At 39.6% G+C, this 24383-nt stretch overlaps 2 protein-coding genes across 3 annotated transcripts in view; both read right to left on the minus strand.

Annotated features, from left to right (window-relative positions):
- LOC114648156 (T-complex protein 11-like protein 1) overlaps positions 1 to 15773 on the minus strand; it is a 29621-nt gene extending 13848 nt beyond the window's left edge. Inside the window, exons 1-6 of one of the 2 annotated variants that reach the window (XM_051924651.1) lie at positions 15751 to 15773; positions 10988 to 11108; positions 8076 to 8208; positions 7357 to 7477; positions 7018 to 7238; positions 6516 to 6652 (exon numbers count right to left, since the gene is read on the minus strand). In XM_051924651.1, the coding sequence (XP_051780611.1) occupies positions 6516 to 6652; positions 7018 to 7238; positions 7357 to 7477; positions 8076 to 8208; positions 10988 to 11066 (691 nt within the window). In that variant the 5' untranslated portion in view covers positions 11067 to 11108; positions 15751 to 15773. Of the gene's footprint in view, positions 1 to 6515; positions 6653 to 7017; positions 7239 to 7356; positions 7478 to 8075; positions 8209 to 10987; positions 11109 to 15321; positions 15466 to 15750 lie in introns of those variants that run through there. The other variant, XM_051924650.1, reaches the window with a different exon arrangement.
- The window catches only part of taf11 (TAF11 RNA polymerase II, TATA box binding protein (TBP)-associated factor), a 472816-nt gene that overhangs the window by 299422 nt on the left and 149011 nt on the right, over positions 1 to 24383 (minus strand). The window lies entirely within an intron of this gene.

A 24383-nucleotide genomic window follows, 5' to 3' on the forward strand; every position in this document is an offset into this window, starting at 1 on the left:
ATTTAGCATGACAACATTTTAATAAGGACCTTAAATATTCACTTAGTGATAATGGTAATTTAAAATGCATAAAAGCTAAATTTATAAGCAGAATCTCAGGATAAGAAGCAAGGACCTCTTTCTAAACAGAATTGATTAGAGTGTTAAAAGAGCCAATAGAAACGTTTCTGGATGATTGGACTTGTGGCTTGCAGTCTTGCTTAAGAAGGGGAGATCCATTAGAGAAGGGCACTGAGGGCTAAATCCTTTGCTTTCTTCCAGAGCTAGTGGAGCCTGTGTGGGCAGAATGGCTTTAAGTTCCTTATATTCTTAGTAAGTCATCTGCTTAATGGAGGGAAAAATAAGAGCCGAAGGGTGCGTGGTCAGCTATGTCTTAATAATTCAACTAATGAGCCATGTTATATTTATACCTAATATTAGTGCCTCCTTATTGCCGCAGTACTTTTCTTTCATTCCAAAGAAAAACATGCGGTGTTGGTAAGACTGCAGTCAACAGCTGCACTAATTCAGGGCGTTCATAAGAAAAGGAATGATTTACTTCTTGAGGTAAAAGTTCACCATAAACAAGAATAGCTGTGTCAAACTGGAGTAATATTAAAGTATGTGCTTCAGTTTACATGTTTAAAGTCTAAATATTCTCGATTGTAATAGGCATTTTTCATTTTGCAACCTCTGATAGAGGTCCACAGAGAATTAGAACCCCAGTAAAAGATCAAAAATGACATCATATGTGTAATGAATGACCTTGAAATGGTTACGTTTGAAAGTTGTCATTTTTAACTTGCTTAGTAGTGGCTCTTAGGGGGCTAGAAGCACTGGTAAAGAATCATATATCAAAAATATCTTCATATTTGTGATCAAAACCCTGGAAATAACATAAAATGATACCCTAATTTCCTATATTACTGATCCTCAATTTTTCAAAGTTTCCTGAAAAGGGGTTATTTTGGCTCCTCGTAATCCCTATAGGAAGTGAACCCCCAGGGTCAGCTGATGTGGCCCACACAGCTTTAAGTCCTTCTGATCATATTTGCTGAGACACCTACTGGTTTACGATTTATCATAAGGGTGTAATTTCCTACACAAAATTCGGTGATAAATGACCTAGAAATTATTTTTTGGGGGGGATTTAGTAGTCAAAAAATATGGGGAGAACCCTAAAAAGCTTCATGTCTTGCATAAATAGGCATCAAGATACAACTAACCATAATGTATATTATATGTGGGGGCTTTCTTGTACTGGTAAGTTAGAAGGCGCCAGTCCCCCCCAAACATAAAGTTGAAGTGATTTCAAAGCATTTGTACGTAATTCTTATGAACACAGAACACTAGGAACACATGTTGTGTTACCAAAACCATATTAGCAACAACAGCCATCTCTCCATTGTCATATCAAGCAGGGACTGGTGTCAAGGTCACTGTTAAACTGCATTGTACTCCAGACATTCCTTGAACCCTGAATCCACCATACTGATGGCTAATTTCTGTAACTACAAAGTGAACTAACCATTTATAATTCCCTCAGTGAAACAATACATGTGGCACATTAAGTAAATGTTATTTTTCATAACCATTGCATGTTGTCTTTTGCACCAGACGCTTGCTTTGTTAAGTGAATGAGTATTTAGTAAGTAGCTTACAGTTGCCACCAAAAGGACAGGAGTTCAAATGTGAAAAAAGCTTTAAAACTCACGCTCAACAAATCCACTTTGACGCAGTAAAGCTCCCGGTTTCCTATTTTTAAAGGTATGTTTATGACAACAAACAAAGTTAAAAATGCTTTGACTGTAGCTTTTTGCTTCTTTTCTAAAGAAAGGATAAAAGTTCACAACGTTCACAGTGACTTATATGTGTGTGGAATTTTTGCGGAGAGATCAATACACATGATGGACACAATAAAGCCAACTGGACGCACTCCATTGTAGGAAATTGAAGAATAATCCACAAAGAAAATGGGTGTTGTGACTGTTTTACAGAAAACAATTGTAAAAATAAAATGATGTATAAATGAGCATATGCAGGATATGAATGCAAAATACTGTACTTTATACTTTTTTAAACTTCTCATAGCACTGTCAAAATTCACATAAGTGACACAGTGAAGCAGTCGAGTGTGACATTGTGAAGCCAGTGAGATCTGTTAGGTGACACTGCAACAAGTGTTAACAACAGTTAGTGACACCACACCTAAAGGAGGCCTACAAAAAAAATCATCGTTTCGGTTCTTACAGCCTAAATCATATCCTTCAATTTATTTTAAGGTTTTCAAAACTGCATGCATAATGTTTGCTAGAAACTTGTCAGTAACACAAAGTGCAGTATTACAGGAGAACATTAATGGATACATTCAGGTTTTCCAGTGATGGTAGCATCAAGTTCGGCCCTATTCAACATATACATTCATTCATTTTCCACGGACATTTTTGGACATTTCCAACATGTGTACTATTAATTTACTGTGACCCTTACTGTAACTAAAGACTCCACATTTTCCTCTTCTTCTCCAACTATACCATTTCACAAAATTTGGCCTTTCAAAAGCCGATTCCCACGTTAGTATGACACTAAAGGTGTTCCAGCTAAAAAGGGCACAGCATCAAGTTTAAGGCAGCACATAAACTTTATGTACTCATCAGATTTAAAGTGCCAGTTACAAACATAAGTGCTGTCATGGCGCATACAAAATTTGGTTCTTTGTCTCTTTTGATTGCTTGGAACCATTTTCTTCACTATGTTTCATCAGTTGGAAAACTGTTAAAATTTAGGAAAGGATGTTTGTAATTTGAATTTGAACACATAGGGACGCTACAGAAGCTCATCTTCCAAGATTCTGCTTTTGTTTAGGATAACTGGAAGAGTTTACCCTTAAACAACAGCTTCTGGAAGAAAAAAAACACATTAGTGTTTAGTCACTTGCCTAAATCTGCTGTGCTGTCTGCTGTTGCAGTCGGGTATATATTTAGCACAAATAACAATTTATCTAAATGTTTAGAAAAAAATACCCAATTCAAAATAAATAAATTTATATATCTAAAGTGTAGTCAGTAAGCTAGCTATCAATAACCACCTCCCTTAGACAGATAGGCAAGAAGGAATCAAGCAATACAGCGATGAGGTCACCTAGACGTATATCGATAACAGTAGAGTCCCTCAAAAACGGAATCCATCTCTTTGAAAACACTTTGATTAAGGTCTTATTTGATTTGTGTTCTTGCCTCAGTGTGCGGGCACACTGGCTTCTGTTTCAAGTGTGGAATTGTCCAACCATCCATCCATCCATTATCCAATCCACTATGTCCTAACTACAGGGTCACGGGGGTCTGCTGGAGCCAATCCCAGCCAACACAGGGCGCAAGGCAGGAAACATATCCCGGGCAGGGCACACACACACACCAAGCACACACTAGGATCGCCAATGCACCTAACCTGCATGTCTTTGGACTGTGGTCGAGGAAACTGGATCACCTGGAGGGGAGAACATGCAAACTCCATGCAGGGAGGACCCATGAAGCGAACCCAGGTCTCCTTACTGCGAGGCAGCAGCGCTACCACTGCGCCACCGTGCCACCCATGTGGAATTGTGTCCAAATGATTTCAGATGGAAGCCACTGAGTGAAATGCGTTTGCTCATAACAATACTAAATGTAGCTTTATTTGACAATGCAAGTGTCTGTGGCACAAGTTTGTATGCAGCAGGTTTTGACTGAATAGGTTTTAGCTATGTGACACCAAACTTACCGTTAATTTGCAAATGTCCCTGGGGTCACCACAGCAGCCATGAGCTCAAGATGCTTAATTGTGCTCATTTATATTCATTATATTGTTGAATAGTGGATATTATGTGTTAGAAATATTTCAAAGCCATTTATTGACCTTTTTTTCTTTTGTTATAAAGATTTAAGATAACCATATGTTGGCACTATGGTTTGGCTCTCCATGTTTTAGGAAACTGTGAGTTTCAATGTTTCATATCAGACTCAGATCTGGCCTAGTTCTTCTTCCCTGCAGACTCAGGGGTTCTGTCCTGTTGAAGGTAAGACTTGATTTTGTATTTCCCCAAGATCATTCCTCACAGTCATAAGTATAATAGTATAGTATAAGGTCAAACATTATACTATTTGTAACCATACGATAATAAAAAACATTAAAACAGGTGTCCGTCCAACTGCAAACAGTTATTCTAATTATATACTCGAGTTAATCGTTAAGAAAGCTCAGTTGGAGTGTAAGCCAGTAGACCTTAGAAGTGTTGTTGACTCTGGTCCTGTATGACTGCAGCCCTAAAAAGTGAACTAAAATGGAAGAAGCTTTGGCAACACCTAATTTCAGACTTGTACCCTCTCACCAATTGCAGAGCAAGTATTTGGAAACTGCTGATGTAAGCAGTATGTAGTGATGCCTTGTTAATGTGAAGCTAGCAACATGTTACCACCAGGTCTGAACATGGCAGGAGAGTTCCAAAGAATGCTTCCAAGAAAGAAAGAATAATGGAAGTTCTGCACATGCCCATGTAGAAACATAGGGTCTGATGCATGACAGTGCATGAAAGAGCAAAGCCATGGAGCAATTAGCAGATATGGCAACAGTTCTAAGCTACTACAGGGCAAAATAAGAATGCAGAGGACTAAATTGGTTGTGTAACGGAGCAGATAGCAGCAGATGCTAAATATAACACTTGGTCCTTTTTGGGCATTTAAAGGCTAAGGGGTACATGGGCAACTAGAGTCCCTGTACCAAACAGAGTATGGGCAGAACCCTGATACTAGGTTGGGTTTTTGATCCACCTCATGGATGGAGACAAATGGAATCTCCAATTGAAAAGTAAATTTTTGGCAAATGCTCAACTGGTAGAATGAAAAGAGCCCAAGGCTGATAATGACACTTTGTGTTGTTCTTGTGAAGGTTTCTTTTTTGTGTCCTTTTTGTTAATACAGTCAATATTTTTTATCAAGCTTTCAACTCCTCTGTGATTGCTGGGATGCAAAACTGTGCCTCAATGACCCCTTTCTATCAGAAAATATTAAAAGTACTTTCTCTACACTTATTTTTTATGCAATATTACAGAATCATAATGTTTTGTTGACGATGGTGTAGGCAGAAGCTGTACATTACCACTCCAACACACATGGTGCTTAATTCTTTTCCTACCAAGGGTGGTTCTGGTAAAATGTTTGGACATTCTTCATATGTTTGGGTCTACTGATTAATGTTACTTCCCACAGTCCAAAGATATGTCGCTGAAACAGAATTCTAAATATGCCCAGTGTGGGCTAACATGCCATTTCATAACCCTTAATAAGATAAAAGTGGAAAAAGCAAAATGATGTTATTCAAGAGAATTGACTGTCCAGTACACTTAGGAAAATATTCATCAGTCATCCATAGATTACTAGAAACATCACCTCTACTTCTGGTTGAGCCTGAAGTCTTAAGATAACACTGATGGACATGTTCAACACTAAACTGATGTTTTTGCCCTGCAGCATAATCTCTTGAATCATGTTTGGAGACTAATTTTACAAAAGAACAAATCTGTTGTAATACTTAAGGGTACTGCTGAGGCGCTGTCAGGTTTTCTCACTTCTAAGGATAAGGCAAGAATTGTACATGAAAGAAAAAAAAGCAAAGGAAAAGTTTTGGGTACATAAGAACACTTTGAGTTTTAAAGAGCAACAAGAATACATTGTTTTCTTGAATGTGGCTGGCAATCATAAAGCAGCTAATTCTTGTTATTCAACAGCGTCCTCTGAATTTAAGAAGCATGACTAGGATGGCCAGTCCTCTTGTAGGAAACGAATAGCTGAGATCATTATAGAAGTCATCTTTTCATAAGAATGTAATGCACAAAGGCTGACTTGAAACTCTGAGATTTGGCTTAATTGATGTGTGTCCCTGAAGAAATGAGAAGCACCTATTTGTAGAGTGGCAGCACCATGAGGTCAATGCAAATTTAGAATGTTGATACCATTCACACTGACCACTAACATCCATCCTGAAACTGTACTGGTTCCATGGTGCCGCTCTTTTTCCAATTAATGATATTGGAGGATGTTGCGTATTTATTATAATAATATAATGTAATAATAAATCTGTAACAATACTGTTCATTTATCAATATGAATTAGAAGTATGGTTTTGGATAATACTTCCATAGAACATGCTACATAAAAATACAAAAACATTATGTGAACTTTAACCTTTTTGGTGGATTCCTCTTAACAAGCATTAGGAGGCCACTACAAGCAGTTTATGAGACTTAAGATGTATAACAATTTTTAATTCTGAAGATAGGTTTACACTATAATTTTCTTCCTGATGAAGTAGATTAACAACCAAGAGTTTATGGCAAGCGTTTTGCATCCCAGGCTGAATTAAAGATTGACTGAATTTCAGTGTGAATTGTGGAACAGGCATGGAAAAAATCACAATGCTGACCTCTGGTGTTAAAACTCAGATTTGCAGCACAGTGTCTCATTGCTATTCCTCCAAACTCTGCTTTCCTTATTGGCACTTACCAGGCTGTTTGTCAAGGATTTCCTGGAACTTAGCCCGTTCATACTGAGCAGCATTCTGCAGAAGGGTTGGACGGAAAGCCTGAATGGTGAAGTTAACCATGTCCATTTTCATCAAATTCAGCACTCGCAGGGTCTCCCTAAAATAAATACAGAGACAAAATTGTGAGACTAAAAAAAGTCTTCCAACAGTGACTTATGGACTATTTACAAATAAGACATAAAAGCAGGTTACTAGCAACCAGCATATCACAGGTTTCAAGATAAAGTCCGTATCTGACAAGTTATATTTGCTAATCATGGCATAGGAAAGTGGCAACATGAAGCACGTTGATCATACATGCAAGTACAAATTTCACTGTAAATAACTTGATCTTCAAATTGAATTTACCTTATACTTCTTACCTTGCACCAGTGACCCACAATACTCCACTGTAGCCAACTACAGGAAAGTAAAATACTTTTATTGCAGCTTAGAATTTCAGTCAAAGCTAACATCACCAACCTGAGCAAGGAGACAATGTCAGTCAATTCTTTTAGCCTCTTAATCTCCTCATCCCGGATAGGGGCACACAGGCTTGCCATGGTAGCAGTGATATAGCTAGAGAGTCGCTTCAAGTCCAAGGCACCATGCTTGGCCTGCTGCTTAATGAGGTCCATGTCTAGAACTTCATTGATCTGGCAACGCAGCTGGGTATGGGCAGGAAGCAATAACGAGAGAAGTGTCTAAAGGACAAATTAAAAATTTCAATGCAAACCGATCACAAGAAAAGAACCACAACCCTTCAAAAAAAGAAAGAAACTTTGTTGACAGACTTAAATGAAGAACAGTATAATGTTTTACCTCTTTAACCTCCTGAAGCAAGCGGATAGCATTAGTGTAGTCAGGAGGATTGCAAGCTAGCTGAGCCTCCAAGCTATCCCAGAATGCCCTGTGCATGTTTTCCATCACCCTTTCTTCAAGGCTGTAAATAGAAGAAAATCAGGGCCATTCAGGTTTGTTTCTTCATATCTCCTCCTCCTAAAATTGACCAAGGTCACCACATGCTACCTGTGCTTGGCTCTTCAACTCCAACAAAGCTTACTGGCAGGCCTTACTTTCAATCTTTGCTCAGTCATTGTGCATCTTTCCTGTAGTATTGAGTCCACTGTGTTTGTTAAAGTCTTCTTAATTCTTTGAACTTGTATTTTTTTACCTTTTGCCTGTGTACTCAACCTTGCATTTGTCTTGTGATTTCCCTACTGTTAAGTGGTGTGCTTGTTCTTGACCTTTTGCAACTTCTGTGCTTTGAGGAATAAAACCTAGTTGCCTTTTATGAACTGGCATACTTGAAGCCAACTGCCACACGATACATGGCACCATGACGCAGCAGCCACTAGCTCCACAGAATGGGTTTTGGCAAAGAAGTAGCGAGGCATTCTAGCAGACTTCATGGGATCAAGTACCCTAATGGTCTGTATCTCAAAACAAATATTAATAATAACAGGGGACCCTAATACCTGAGTGCTCAGTGTTCATGTCAGCAGTCTGAAAGTAGGTTGGGAGGATAAAAAGGTAGATACCTGTCAGTAGGAGGCTTCCTCTGTTTAAAACGAAAATTTTGGTTAATCACAATCTCATGGGCAATACTCAAGTTTGACACATTCCTTGCCATCTCCATTATTTCAGCCAGGTTTCCAGGTCCTGGAGGGCTACCTGTAAAGTACAGTAAAAAAAAAAGAGGTACTAGATTACACCTGACCCTCCTTTTGTACAATCTGTGAAAACTGCAAAGGTCAAGCAGGAATTGTGACCTCCATTTTCAGTCATTATCCACTTTTATTTATCTCTTCATCACACCTAGAAAAGCTGAAAGGAGAAGAAACCAATGACAGAGCATATGGTTTCCACAGTTTTCTCCCAGCGCAAAAAAATTAAGGAAAGGTTTGTTTTTTTTTTTGAATGCCATATTTGCTGGTTTGAGGGAGCGAGTCAGGGTGAATCTGTGTTTGAGAAACTTCTGTAATGGACAGGAATGCCTTTCAAGGTTCTTTGCTAACTCATGCTAACTGCTGTCAACAGCCTTTGACATCTTGCAGCTTTGTACAAGATAGAGATTTTTAAAAAGGGAGCTGTCTGATTTATGTGTTAGCTAATTAATTAAACTTTTTAACTGCATTCATGGTTTATCTCTGATCGGAGGTAGTATTACCAAAAACACAGATAAAGGATAGCTAAGAGGTTTGTATTGTTGAACTTTTTCATGTAGCTTACAAGGGCATTTCTAAGGAAGTGATTAGAGACACTATGGGCGCCATCTTACCAGCTAAATATGTCAATAAAGTAAACAGTCCTTATTACCAGGTGTACTTTAAAACATGGCTTACTTCAAGTAACATAATGCAATGTTCTCAAACCTGCTTAATCCAAGTATGAGTTGCAAGGGCTGCAGCCTGTCCAGACAACATAGGGTGCAAAGCAAGAAAGAGCACCAGACACGGTGGCAGTCCTTTGCAAGACTCACTAACACACACACCTACACAGGACCACTTTAGAAATTGCTGTTAACAAAATGGACACATCTCTGGGGTATGGGAAGAAAACTCAGATATGGGTAGAACCTACAAAATCTGCACAAACAACACCTGGGTGTTGATTTCAAAAGCAAAACCCTGGATCTGCTGCTGCACTACTGGACCACCAAAAATTGTACTTTACATCCATCCATCTATCCATCAATCCACTTTCTTATCCATTTTTGAGTACTTCATTGTAAAAACTCACTTTCCATTTCCCTGTTTAATTACTAGGAGGCTTTGCCCTCTGCTCGCTTCCCTCGCCATCCCCCTGTCCAGCGCTACACGCTAGCTTCTTTGTGGTTCTGCCACTCGCGTATGGAGATGTGAATGTACATTTTAAGCAGATTTTAATTTTCATGTGAAGTGTTACATTTGCATCCATGCGACATATAACTGCCTGTGATTGCATTTTGTTTCTTTCTCTCTATTAAATAAAACATCTTTTTCGAATGTTTGGCTCTGAGATTTTGTTAATTGCCTTTGTAAAAGCTATTCTAACAGGAAACTGTTAACGTTTTAATACAAATGGCATATCAAGATCTCATTTGGTGTCTAATGTTATCTGCAGAAGATGTACAGCATTACCTTTCTTGGATGCATCCTTCTTTCAACAGTAATTCATGTGGTGGAAGACCGGATGGTGTTAACGGTTGTAGATATTCTTCGTGATATTGAAAGTTGTTGTTTTCATCTTCCGCATGATAACCTATCGTGATTAAATTTATTCAATAAGATTTGGACATAATATGTTTTCTTTAATTGGGAACTTAAAGTGAGGAAAACTTTAAAATTTCTAAGAGCTGAGAGCGCAAGAAGTGTGTCTGATAAAAGCATTCACAAGACTGAGAGGTGAGAGGACCGTGGTCTTGTTTGAAAATGGTTGTGAGTAGGACGTGACTTGAAAGAATCTAATGGCAAAAGTTACCATCTCGCGGGACTTCATTCCAAAAAAATCTCTTCAAAAGATCACGTCTCATCCATCCATCCATTTTCCAACCCACTGAATCCGAACACAGGGTCACAGGGGTCTGCTGGAGCCAATCCCAGCCAACACAGGGCACAAGGCAGGAACCAATCCTGGGCAGGGTGCCAACCCACTGCAGGACACACACAAACACACCCACAGCCAATTTAGAATCCCCAATCCACCTAACCAACATGTTTTTGGACTGTGGGAGGAAACCAGAGCGCCCGGAGGAAACCCATGCAGACACGGGGAGAACATGCAAACTCCACGCAGGGAGGACCCGGGAAGCGAACCCAGGTCCCCAGATCTCCCAACTGCACGGCAGCAGCGCTACCCACTGCGTCACCGTGCCGCAGATCACGTCTCATCTCTCTAAAAGTCTTGTCTCTCAAGATTTTTTTTTATTATAATAGAGAGATATCAATCAAACTCTAATTCATTTGCATTCACAGAAGTCTGATTTTTGGTCTGAAAAACAGAATTAAAATGAGAAATTCTTATTTTGTACAGAGCCTTGCAATGTGTATTTATGGCAGGACAGGAAAGTGACTTGCTCAAAGTCATGCAGAGAGAAAGTGTCAAGGGCTGAAGTCATAACCACATGATTGCCAGTCCTAGCCCTTAAACACTAAGTCATACTGTTTAAATAACATAGGCATTTTGCAGTGTTTCATTTAGTATAATAAACGTGTCATGATATCAATAAACATTGCATCTGATTTAAGGATATTTAATGAACCATTGAGACAGGACCAAAGATGATGCTTTAAAAAGTAGACAGTTGCACAGTTAGAGCCCACCTTATTGGTTCTTTATTTATGTGGCATAATCAGGTCATAAGTACTGTACAGTATATGCCTAACTCCTTTGTTCTTTGTTTTAATGTCCAAGACAGACATTGTTATTTTGAGATTATGGTAACCCAAGAGAACAAAACATTTCTACTTACCACTGGGTGACTCAGGGGTCTTCAGACTAGGCAGATCATCACCCTCCTCTTCACTGCTGACAGGGAGCCCTCGGTCCATCTGTCCTGCACAACGTCTTGAATTTCAGGGAAACTTTTAGTACTGGGAGAGAAAAACACAACAGTGTTATTAGTATAAAAGGTGGTCTACTTGCCTGTCTGTCCATATTCCCATCTTAGCTTGACAGACACAGTCTATAAAAGCTTATCGAGCACATCTGTACAAATCTGCTGTATACAACACACTTGAGGCAGTTTGTCTCTGGACATCCCCTACTTTTCAACTTGTATGGTGGCAGATTACAGAACAGCACGAGTGACTCAGTATGGCATGAGACATGACAAAGGTATCACTGGCCAGTGCAAGGTGTAAGCTGTCCAGCCTGCAGAAAGGGACAGCTCCTCTAAGACCCAGTGGGGGTTAACAGATGGGTGTCAGGAAATCAAACCCCTGTAAGTGTGTTTGTGGAGGGGTGAGTGGGGTCTGTGCATTGCAAAGGAATGCTGTGGAGTATCTTTGAGGCATCATTTCCTATTATCTTGGCCAACAGATGATGCTAGAGCGTCCAGATGTAAAAATAAAGGCAATCTCAACTTCAAAGTTCTTATGCTGACTGATCATGTTGCTGGACAGTGGCAACGTGTTGCATGTTGATTAGTAGATTCAAGTAAGAATTTCACTGTATTCTGTACACGTGACAATAATGACCCTATGAAATTGTGCCTTGCCTAAATAAAAGACAGAACTCCAGTTGCAGTGAAGCCAGGTGCCACTAGAAGACACTAAAGACTAATTACCCCATTTTTATTTTGGTTCATCTCTTGCTTCCTGGCTTTACTTCACACCACGAGTTCCAAAGGCATTTTCTAAAATGCCCACTAGAGGGGGTTATACAACCAAACACCAGCTAGTGTAAGAGTAACAGAATCTTTATAAATACATTTTTTAAAAATGATTTCACAAAATGCTCTGTAACAAAAAGCAAGCTCTGGGGAGTGCAAAAGGCAAAATGGAATCACCTGTGACAAAGGCAATCCAAATCCAACAAATCACTAAAGATATTCAAAGAATAGATGGAAAACAGAGTGAAGATCAAAAATACAAAGAATCACAAATACTACAAACTCACAAAAGCACAAGAACTCAACACGCCTCAGCAATTTTGAAATGAGCAGCCAGGAACTGTGGGAGACCCTCCGGATATATAGGGTCAAGGGTAGTTCCAAACAGTGATTGACAGGTGGCCACCCACAAAAACCATGGAACATAACACAGGCATCTTGTGTTCATAAACAAAATGAAAAACAAAGAAAAAAATCACATAATCAACAAAAGTATTATGGTAGTTGAGCCATCATACATCGTTTTTTTTTTCCTTTTTTATTTTTGCAACAAACTTCCTGCAGTGTAAACAAAGAGCAGCAAACTGAGGCTTGTTTTACCAGAAAGCGAGAGACGATTCAAATAGCCTTTACGTTAAAAAAAGTGGAGTAATAAACTGGCAAAAAAGAACTGGAAGTTGTCCTGGGCAATTAGACAAACATCAAGAAAGGCCACTTTAATGAATTCAGACCTTTTTATTCCATCCTTTAGTTTAAACCATAAGCTTCTATTAAGTACAGCAGTTTACATTTTTAATTAGAAAACAGCAAAATTTGTCTTTGACTTCTAGCCTTGTTTCTTCTTGATAAATATCTTATGGACATTGGATGGACTGGTGGCTTTTTTAAAGAGTTGTGCTGTTTGTTATTTGTGTGTGTCATACAGTATACTGTACGTTTTGGTAAGAAACAAGTACTGAATTATTAAAATGGTAATCCATATTTATAATTACAACTCAGGAATTAAAATAAAAATACCCCTTGAATAAACATACTAGATGTGTATTTTAACAGCAAAAAAAGCTGTAGTACAATGAATGATTAAAAAATATTAAAAACCTATAAGGGCTTGTATATTTCCATTTAAGCAGTATTTAATTGCTAATTGATTTTGTATATATATATATATATATATATATATATATATATATATATATATATATATATATATGTATGTATATATATATATATATATATATATATATATATATATATATATATATATATATATGTATGTATATATATATATATATATATATATATATATATATATATATATATATATATATATATATACATATATATATATATATATACTGTATATATATATTGTTCGAGAAATGGTGAAAACTACTTTTTTAATTAAACTTTATTTCAGATAGGTACATTCTAGAAAAAATAACCAATATGACAGCTTGTAATTATGGGAAGCATTTTAAAGTCAAGCAAAATGACACCTTTTATTGGCTAACTAAAAAGATTAAAGGTGTCATTTTGCTCGACTTCTCACTATGTTTTTCATGTTATTTAAGTATTTCAATGTTTTCACTTGGGTACTGATTACTTTCCTACTTAAATCCCCTCGTTCTTTTGTAAATCAGTATTAAATCAGTGGCAGGCTGAATGAGAAAATGATTTTTGCTTATTGCTTGGCAGGTAATAATCCATCCATCCATTTTCCAACCCGCTGAATCCGAACACAGGGTCACGGGGGTCTGCTGGAGCCAATCCCAGCCAACACAGGGCACAAGGCAGAAACCAATCCTGGGCAGGGTGCCAACCCACCGCAGGACACACACAAACACACCCACACACCAAGCACACACTAGGGCCAATTTAGAAACGCCAATCCACCTAACCTGCATGTCTTTGGACTGTGGGAGGAAACCGGAGCGCCCGGAGGAAACCCACGCAGACACGGGGAGAACATGCAAACTCCACGCAGGGAGGACCCGGGAAGCGAACCCGGGTCCCCAGGTCTCCCAACTGCGAGGCAGCAGCGCTACCCACTGCGCCACCGTGCCGCCCGCAGGTAATAATGACAATTAAAATATAGAAAATTGTGAAATTCTAAATATATGCTACAGATTCAGATAATATCCCTCGCATTTGACGACAGTTTCATGTTTTTGCCAGTCCAGAAAGCCAAGGCGAATAAAAAATCCCTTAGAAGAAAACTGAATACAACCCGATTTACCTCTAATCCACTTATCATAATAAGAACGCAAAAGAAAGCTGGAGCACTCAAGTAAGAGACTTTCCTCTAATCCGTCCATTTTTCATCCACGGTCACGCTGCAGTCCTGGACGGAATGCAGGTTCATCGCTCAGATTATTGCACCCACATCAGCTTTGAGACCATTCAGTGCATAATCAACACAGGCACAGATCAACAGGCAGAAAACTGTCAGTGATTATCGATAAATATCGAACATTGCTATTTTACAAAGTAACAATATCCATGGGCGGCACGGTGGCTGCCTCGCAGTAAGAAGACCCGGGTTCGCTTCCTGGGTCCTCCCTGCGTGGAGTTTGCATGTTCTCCCCGTGTCTGCGTGGGTTTCCTCCGGGTGCTCCGGTTTCCTCCCACAGTCCAAAGACATGCAGGTTAGGTGCATTGGCGATTCTAAATTGTCCCTAGTTTGGGGTTTCTTTCTGTGTTGTGCTGGCTGGAATTGGCTCCAGCAGACCCCCGTGACCCTGTGTTAGGATATAGCAGGTTGAAAAATTACTGACTGACGATATCCAAGTTTCAACATGACAAGGCAAGTAAACTGTGTAACAGTCTCAAGCCCGTTAAATCAACTGACCTTTACACTGGTTATCATAAAAAATTGGCACAGAAGAATTATTCAACATTTCTAAAAGTAGCAGTACTTCAAAATACTTACGTTCTTAATACTTTTTCGTATTAATTTAGCTTTTTTTTCTTTCTCGCATGGTAAAATATTGAGAATACATTACTTTGTGCAGTGACCTGCTAAACAACTGCACAAATTGCAATAACCTTAAACAGCACCCAGTTTTTGGATGACATCTTTGTAGCTACAATCAGCACTTAAGATAACTAAAATCACTTGCCTTCGTGGAACTGGCCAACGGCAGCCGTTAAGCTGCAGGTTTGCCCTACCTTCTCCTATACCCCTTAATACAATAACGAATGCTGAACATTACATTAGTTTTTGATAACATATTTCTTTTCACTTAAGCTAACGCTGATTTAGTTCATACTTTGCTTTGTCAGAGTTATTTAAACCGAATTTAATCAGGGAAATTCTTTCTAGGTTTCAGTAATCTTTCATTACACAGTAGTATCGGCGATCCGTTACCGTTTTGATGCTCCAGCAGCTGGGATTGAACCATTAAGTTTTAACTCACAGAAGGGTCAATGTGTAATGTAAACAAAAGGCGTAATTTGACTTTTAATTAACTTACTCAAAACTTATCTGAAGAAACACACCCTGGTACTGCACATCGACAAAATCTCTACATGTTGTCGGTTCTTGTCTGCTTACTTAATAATAAAATGTTTACACTCCGAAATTACTCGACTTTACTCTTTTATAAGGAGAATAAACGCTTCCTTTACCTGGGGGTTTGATGCTCCTTACTTTGCTGTTTTCGCTTCACAGTTTAATTACCTGATGTTTTGACAGCGGCTGTCATTCGCGAAGGGATGAACCACTGCTTTCAAACAGGAGGGGCCCAATAATAAACTAGCGCGAAACGACTGGCTCTTTAAGTACATTTCCAGTGAAAAAACACGTCTGATATAAATAAAAAAATAGTAGTATTGATTTAAATCATTGTTTTGTCATATAAAATATTGTACTATTACAACTCTGTCGTTCTTTTTAAAGTTACCCCTCCCCACGTAAATGGTTCCTTCCCAAATCGAAGTTGTACTTTCGCGGCGTGCCGCCTACCCAGTTCGCTGTACAGTTACAGCGCAGGTGGAGCCTCACGGTGACGATTCGAGAAGACGCCCAGTGCCGACCAGAAGCATTATAAAAAGGCAGTAGAGGTACGCCACCGGAAGTAGCGATTTAAAAGTAAACACGTGAACTGTCTCTCTTGGCAACGGCGCGCGGGGTTTAAAAAAAATCTGATCGCTGAAAACGACCAGTAGGAAAGGCAGCATTTTTTGGGCGGGCAGGTACCGCTCAGTTCCGTAGACTTTTGAGTTGAGGGTCATTCTCCTGGCTTTCCTACTGGTGAGCATTAGTTTAAGTGTGGTATGAAAGTCAGCAGAAATGGAAAGAGTGCCAAAGGAGTAAGCAGTGTACTCATGTTTCATGTTCTTATTTCCTGGCTGAGCATATCTCACTGTACTCTACATCACAAGTGTTAGGTCGCTTCCATGCTGACAATGCCCAGATTTTCTTGTAATCACCTTTTTTAAATTTGACTTTTCATCCGAGTACACCGAAAGCCTCTTGTTCATTTTGTTGTGGATGGATGATTGTCATTTTAAACGTAAATTCTCCAAGTCACTAATCCATTCCAAGGCATGTGTTATATATTTTAATGAAATGCGTTGCATTTTCCTTTCCAACAAATGGGTTATATATCCGACTCTATAACTTGATAAAGGACATTTCAAATAGAAGACTATGAAAAGAAATAAAAAGACTGACAGATGAAGTACTAATCTCTGTGTAGCCCACTGAATTTCTCTGGTAACTGGCTGATGGTCTGACTGCAAGGGTCTCAAACTGAAGTCCTGGAAGCCAAGTGTCTCCTCTTTAAAGTTGTTAATGGAATTTGTTATTGATTTACACGGTCTTCTCCCACATTTTACTATATTAATAAAAGCAGATCACCAGAATGTTTAATGGACCTGATTGAGATTAGTACAGTACTCCCTCTTACTGTCTTTTTAGGTGTATTTGCATATAATACCCAAAGCACCTCCTGCGATAGGCCATGCCTGTCTGTTCATCTCTTTGTCTGCATGAAAAAACTTAGCTGCCCAAAATGTTGAAATGTTGCGCACTTTTTCTTCAAGGAAGTTTGTCAAGACAGTTCTATTTTCATCAACATACAGTCATATGAAACAGTTTGGGAACTCTTCTTAATTCTTTGGATTTTTGTTTATCACTGGCTAAGCTTTCAAAGTAATAACTTCCTTTTAATATATGACATGCCTTATGGAAACAGTAGTATTTCAGCAGTGACATAAGTTTATTGGATTAACAGAAAATAGGCATTATGTATCATAACAAAATTAGACAGGTGCATAAATTTGGGTACCCCAACAGAGATATTCCATCAATACTTAGTTGCGCCTCCTTTTGCAAATATAACAGCCTCTGGACGCCTCCTATAGCCTTTTATGAGTGTCTGGATTCTGGAAGGAGGTATTTTGACCATTCTTCCATACAAAATCTCTCCAGTTCAGTTAAATTTGATGGCTGCTGAGCATGGACAGCCTGCTTCAAATCATCCCACAGATTTTCGATGATATTCAAGTCAGGGGACTGTGACGGCCATTCCAGAACATTGTACTTCTCCCTCTGCATGAATGCCTTTGTTGATTTCGAACTGTGTCTTGGGTCATTGTCTTGATGGAATATCCAACCCCTGTGTAACTTCAACTTTGCGACTGATGCTTGAACACTATCCTGAAGAATTTGTTGATATTGGGTTGAATTCATCTGACCCTCGATTTTAACAAGGGCCCCAGTCCCTGAACTAGCCACACAGCCCCACAGCATGATGGAACCTCCACCAAATTTGACAGTAGGTAGCAGGTGTTTTTTTTTTTGGAATGTGGTGTTCTTCCTCCGCCATGCAAAGCACTTTTTGTTATGACCGAACAACTCAATTTTTGTCTCATCAGTCCAAAGCACTTTGTTCCAAAATGAGTCTGGCTGGTCTAAATGAGCATTTGCATACAACAAGCGACTCTGTTTGTGGCGTGAGTGTAGAAAGGGCTTCTTTCTCATCACCCTGCCATACAGATGTTCTTTGTGCAAATTGTGCTGAATTGTAGAACGTTGTAGAAGTACACCATCTGCAGATAGATGTTCTTGCAGGTCTTTGGAGGTGATCTGTGGGTTGTCTGTAACCATTCTCACAATCCTGCGCATATGCCGCTCCTGTATTTTTCTTCGCCTGCCAGACCTGGGTTTAACAGCAACTGTGCCTGTGGCCTTCCATTTCCTGATTACATTCCTTACAGTTGAAACTGACAGTTTATACCTCTGAGATAGCTTTTTGTAGCCTTCCCCTAAACCATGATACTGAACAATCTTTGTTTTCAGATCTTTTGAGAGTTGCTTTGAGGACACCATGCTGTCACTCTTCAGAGGAGTCAAAGGGAAGCACAACTTGCAGTTGACCACCTTAAATACCTTTTCTCATGATTGGACACACCTGTCTATGAAGTTCAAAGCTTAGCGAGCTAATACAACCAATTTGGTGTTGCAAGTAATCAGCATTGAGCAGTTACATGCATTCAAATCAGCAAAATTACAAGGGGACCCACATTTTTGCACAGCCTGTTTTTCACATTCGATTTAATTTCATACAACTAAATACTGCGTCACTAAAAATCTTTGTTCGGAAAACACCCCAGTACTCAGATGTTCCTAGGAAATGAAAGACATACCACTGTTATCTTTTTTGTTGAAAGTAGAGTAAATTATTATGCAGGCTGAGAGGGGTTCCCAAAATTTTTCATATGAATATCTTGAATAGATTGCGCTGTACACATTTTTAAAATTTCAAAATCTCATATTGAACAGTATCGGCAAATTTGTGAGCTCATCTACCTTAAAACAGAGAACCGTTCCTTGTGACTTCATCTATTAATTATTTTACTGTTCCAATTTTACCTTGACGGCGGTTACACCAACTTTTATATTTTGTACTTTTTACGTCCTATAACCATAGACCGCTTTCGCCTTGTAGGAAGTTGATGTCACTGGCTGCTTGCACACATGTGGGGTGACAATCCTCCATTGGCAACTCAAGATGTGTGCATGCGGGAATGTCTACACATCATCAGCAAAATGTTTCTGCTTCATGAAGTCTTCCCAGCAGCTAGAGTGTAAATGGAAGAGAAGCAGTGCATCAGCATCTCACTTCTCTGAATACTTTAAGTCGTAACAGGTAAGTTAAATGATTTTCCTAAGCATAAAAGTCTAAAATTCAAGCACGGAAATCAAAAGTTTGCCTAGATTTAAATGTAGTACCATGTGGTCTTTAAGTTGCAATACACAGAGCAAATAAACATTTACTCAATATTTACCCTAAACTGAACCAACCTCATAGCTCCATTATCTGCAGTTTATAATGAGTCACTGTTTTACTGACACTTCAATTTACTAGGGTGACCAGACGTGCCGGTGACAGCAACAGTCCCAGTTTCATTCTATGTGATTTGATAAATAACTGAAGAATTTCAGAATGTCCCTGTCTTAACAGGCTGCCTATCTAATAAAACATTTCTCTGCTGACACATGCATCTTCACAATATATTTAGAATATATTTATGAAACTCCAAAACCCCATACCTCCCCCCCACATGTAATATATGAATATTAACACAGTCAAAACTTCAATGGGGAAAGCTTTATTAAGAGCTTGTGCTGAATTTGAAAAGCATTACAAGGACAACTAAAAAGAAGACAGCACTGCCATTTATTTGTTTATTTGTGAAAGTGTTTTGTTTTTTTTTTTTTGACTGTGCCCTGAACCGTCAGTGTTTATGGTGAGGTAAAACAGACATTAAACTAATGAGAAAGGGCTTTATACGTATATCGGCATACATGCTACACGAGTGTTCTGGTTTGGGACTTTGAAAATCTGGTCACCATATAATTTACCATCCGAGTGCCACATTCTCCTGATATCCATAATGTTCTGACGCTATAATAAAGCTGTTCCCTAACATTTGTCATAACTGAATAGCTTTGCAAGTCCCATTTCATGACATGTTCAAACACATAAGAAATTACAAAAGGATTTAATTTATTTATTTAGGTTATGTAAGGGTGGCACGGTGGCACAGTGGGTAGCACTGCTGCCTCGCAGTTAGGAAACCCGGGTTCGCATCCTGGGTCCTCCCTGCTTGGAGTTTGCATGTTCTCCCCGTGTCTGCATGGGTTTCCTCCCACAGTCCAAATACATGCAGGTTAGGTGCATTAGCGATTCTAAAAAGTTCCTAGGGTGCGTGTGTGTGTGTGCGTGCCCTGCGGTGGGCTGGCACCCTGCCTGGGGTTTGTTTCCTGCCTTGCGCCCTGTGTTGGCTGGGATTGGCTCCAGCAGACCCCCGTGACCCTGTAGTTAGGATATAGGATAGGATATAGCAGGTTGGATAATGGATGGATGGATTTAGGTTATGTTAATTGGTACTTGGAAATTGTCACTGTGTTTGAATACGGTGTGTGTGTGAGTGTGAGTGAGAGTGGTCCCTGTGATGGATTAGAATCCCATCCAGGCCCATTGTCCACCTTTTGTCCACTTCTGGTGGGATAGACTCTGTCCCCCACAACCCTGAGATGGATTGAAAAAATTCTAGAACCAACCTACTGAACTCAGTCCATTGAGAACTACAATACTTGCACAGCCCTCAAACATACCTACATTTTATACTATTGTCTAATTTGTTATTTCCTACATTTTAAATTTTCTTTATTAAGTTATAGTGTCAGTTTGAATGTTGCCTCAGTTATATGGCATTTGCTATTGAATTTTCAATAGCAGAGTTAATACTGGCTGTGCTACCTGTTTAAGATGGACTGGAATCTAAGAATACCTCAGCATTAACATTTTCAGTGCACTATCTATTGAAATGTAATTTGTAATTCATGTTGTAATAAAATGCATTGAATTTTTAATTCCAACAGATGATGCATCACAAACATTAGCAGTGCTTTTACAGTACATATCCATCCATTATCGAACCCGCTATATCCTAGCTACAGGGTCATGGGGGTCTGCTGGAGCCAATCCCAGCCAACACAGGGCGCAAGGCAGGAAACAAGCCCCGGGCAGGGCGCCAGCCCACCGCAGGGCACACACACACACCCACAGGACAATTTAGGATCGCCAATGCACCTAACCTGCATGTCTTTGGACTGTGGGAGGAAACCGGAGCACCTGGAGGTAACCCACGCAGACACGGGGAGAACATGCAAACTCCACGCAAGGAGGACCCGGAAGGTGAACCCGGGTCTCCTAACTGCGAGGCAGCAGTGCTACCCACTGCACCACTGTGCCGCCCTTTACAGTACATATCCCATTCCAAATGAAATATAACAGAGACATAGCAACTGGACAGACACATACATTAAGGTGGCTTTATATTATGTGTATAGAAATAAAAAATATATATAGATAGATAGTTCATTGAAGCACAAGCAAGTTACTTCAAAGGGGCAAATCATGCATAAGTGGCAAGGACTGCAGTTGCAACCTCAGGGCTTAGAGTCCAATGGTTTGGCTCTAGACTACACTGCCCACCTAATGGGAATTAGCAAGTTTTACACAGGGGCAGTGGTCTGGCTGAAGAAAAGGGAAAACCAAAAGGGAAAAGCTTACTAGACATTCTAGTAGAAATGTAAGGTCAGCAGGAAACAAAACTCTTCTGCTTTATATAGTGCCTTTCTTTAGGCAAACACCATTCCAAGGCACTTTGCAAGAACAGATGCTTTTTACAGCCATTCATATGTTCTTGAGTTAAACCAGAGGTCCCCAAGAAGAAATTGTACTTAGCAAACTGTGAGTTCAACAACTGAGGAAAGGTTTGCCGACATCCAAGTGCTTATGTCAAGGAGGCAGGTCTCCAGTTTGTTCATGCCGTATATTCACCTAGTAGTTATAATCACTTAGAGTGTAAAAGTGGTTTGTGATGTGATGATGGAAAGTGAACCATGAGCTAGAGGGACCCTAAGAAGCTGAATTCACTACCAGACATGACTGATTGTATGTTTCTGGCGCAATCATGGTAGCAGGACCTTGTCAGCCAGTCTTGTATCGTTCTTCTTGGCTCTTTAATGTGTGATCTTTTTCAACTAAATACCACAAAAATGAGAAGGGGGATTGGCTCCTGGAGGCACAATGGAGGGTGGCATATGACCTTGGAACTGGACTTTAAACCCCAAGATTTCCAATTTAATTTCCACTGCATAATTAATTTGGGTTTTTGATACTGAGCAACAGAAAAATACTCTTTAATGTCAAAGTTAAACCAGATCTCGGCAAAGTGGTCTAACTCAATTACAAATATATCATGCAAAATTGATCACAAAATACTCACCCACACTTTAATATAACACACCTAAATCATCACTGATGGTTTAGAAGTCACATGATTAATTCAAAAAATGGAAAGAGCATAGCACATTTGTAAATCTGCCTGGAGCAGGCCGTCCCCAAAATCTGAATGATTGTACAATAAGGAGATGCAAGTTACAGTGTATGAGATTGAATGAAATGAGATTGGAGTGAACGCAAAATAGTCTGAAATCATCTGGAAAAAAGTTCTGTGGTCCAATGAGACAAAAATGGAGTGTTTTGGCCCTGAGACTAAACACCCTGTTTGAACACTGCACATTATTAAAAACACACCATCTCCACAGTGAAGCATAATAGTTGCAGCATCATTCTGTGGGGATTCTTCTCTGCAGCAGACCCTGAAATGATAAAATAGATATGGCAAAATACAGAGAAGTTCTGGTGGTAAACCCGAGACAGTCTGTAAGAAACCTGCACCTTGAAAGAAAATCTCCAGTAACATAACCTCCAGCATAAAACCAAAGCTACAAAGGAATGGCTTAAATAAAAAAATATTAATGTGCTGGAGAGGCCAAGTCAGAATTCAGATCTCAATCTAATTCAGAATCTGTGGCTGGATTTGATAAAGGCTGTTCACTGCTGTGGAAAATACTTAGTAAATAAAGAACAGTCTTGAGCCATCATTGTATATGAACTCCAATCATAGATGTCCTTTGTTTACACCAACTGGTGGAGTCCTACAAGCTCTAAGTAAAAGTAATCTAACAGAGCACTTTATTTTCATTTATTAACACACTTGAATATATTTAATTTTCACCAGTCAGCATAAGGATACTTAGTATACCTTAGAAACACCCCTTATATCATTAAGCATTATGTAAGTCCCAACTAGTTCAACATATTAAGAATACTGGGTGATTCCTGGTTAAAATAAATAACACTTCTTATATGTAAACTCTTATAAGATAATCAAATATAATGTTGAATGTTACATATGATCTCATTTTCTAAATGTGCTAGTACCAATGAAGTCAGGATGTCCCAGTTAAACAGTGTGAGAGGCAGCCCGGACACAGACAGATGGACACCAGCTTAAAGTCCACCACATGTTTATTTTGCATATTTACAATGTCCATATGTGCACAAACCCAGTGCCTCCAGCACCAATCTCCCCAAAGTCCAGGCTCTCTTCCAGTGCCTGCTTCCTTCAGGCCACCTCCACTCTCCTTCACTCTGAACCTTGTCCACTCTTCGCCCGACTCCAGTTCTCATTTGTAGGGAGGTGACCCCTTTTATACATGCCCGGATGGGCTCCAGGTGCTTTCCCGACACTCCTCTGCGGACACTCCCCTGTGTGGCGGAAGTGCCGGCTGTGCTTACGGAAGCCCTCCGGTTTCCCCAGTCTTCTTCCCCCCAGCACTTCCTGGTGTGGCGGAAGTGCTGGAGGCCCAGGTCCTTCAGGCAGGCGGACGCCCCCTGGCGGTGACCACGGGCCCCTACAGGGTTGGGCTTCCAAGCCCTGTACCCGTGGCCCCCAATACAACTAGGGCGGACGCCCCCTCGCGGTCTGGAAGAGGAATGAGCCTTCCTCCTGTCTTTCTGGGTGTCTCGGCTGGGTGCCACCCCCAGCCGCGTGCCACAACAGGCAGGCAGCTTCAAGAACATTTTCACTTGCATCACTCACAGTCTCAATGTAGCCTGACAGAGCTTGAGCAATTTGGCAAAAAAGAAGAATCTGGAAAGATTGCAGTGCTGCTAGACACCTGTACACACAAACTCACGGCTGCCATGGCTACTAAAGGTGTGTCTACTGAATATTGACTTGAATTGCAATCAACTATTCTGTTTTATATTTGTAATTCGTTTAGAGATCCATTTTCACTTTGGCACTGAAGATATTTTTTATTGGTCAATGTCAAAAAAGCCAAGCTAAATCCATTGTGATTCAACATTGTCTAATGATAAAATGAGAACATTTTTAATGGGCACTGAATACTGTATGTATATGGTTGAGATATGGATAGGTGATTATAATGTGTCTTGGGATTGTATATGATGTAGAAATGATTGTTATCTAAAACAGCTTGTTACCTCCTAAATTTGAAGATCATAGGAGCAGTGTTACAGAGACGCTGCTTTTCATAATGTGTAGCTAAATGGACATTAGGCTACTAGGACTGGACAGAATTTTGGGCTCTATTGGCAAACAAATAGCCTAATAAGAGGGAATAGTTAAATGACCTTGGAGTAAT

This window comes from Erpetoichthys calabaricus, chromosome 3 (assembly GCF_900747795.2).
Source record: "Erpetoichthys calabaricus chromosome 3, fErpCal1.3, whole genome shotgun sequence".
Lineage (NCBI taxonomy): Eukaryota > Metazoa > Chordata > Cladistia > Polypteriformes > Polypteridae > Erpetoichthys > Erpetoichthys calabaricus.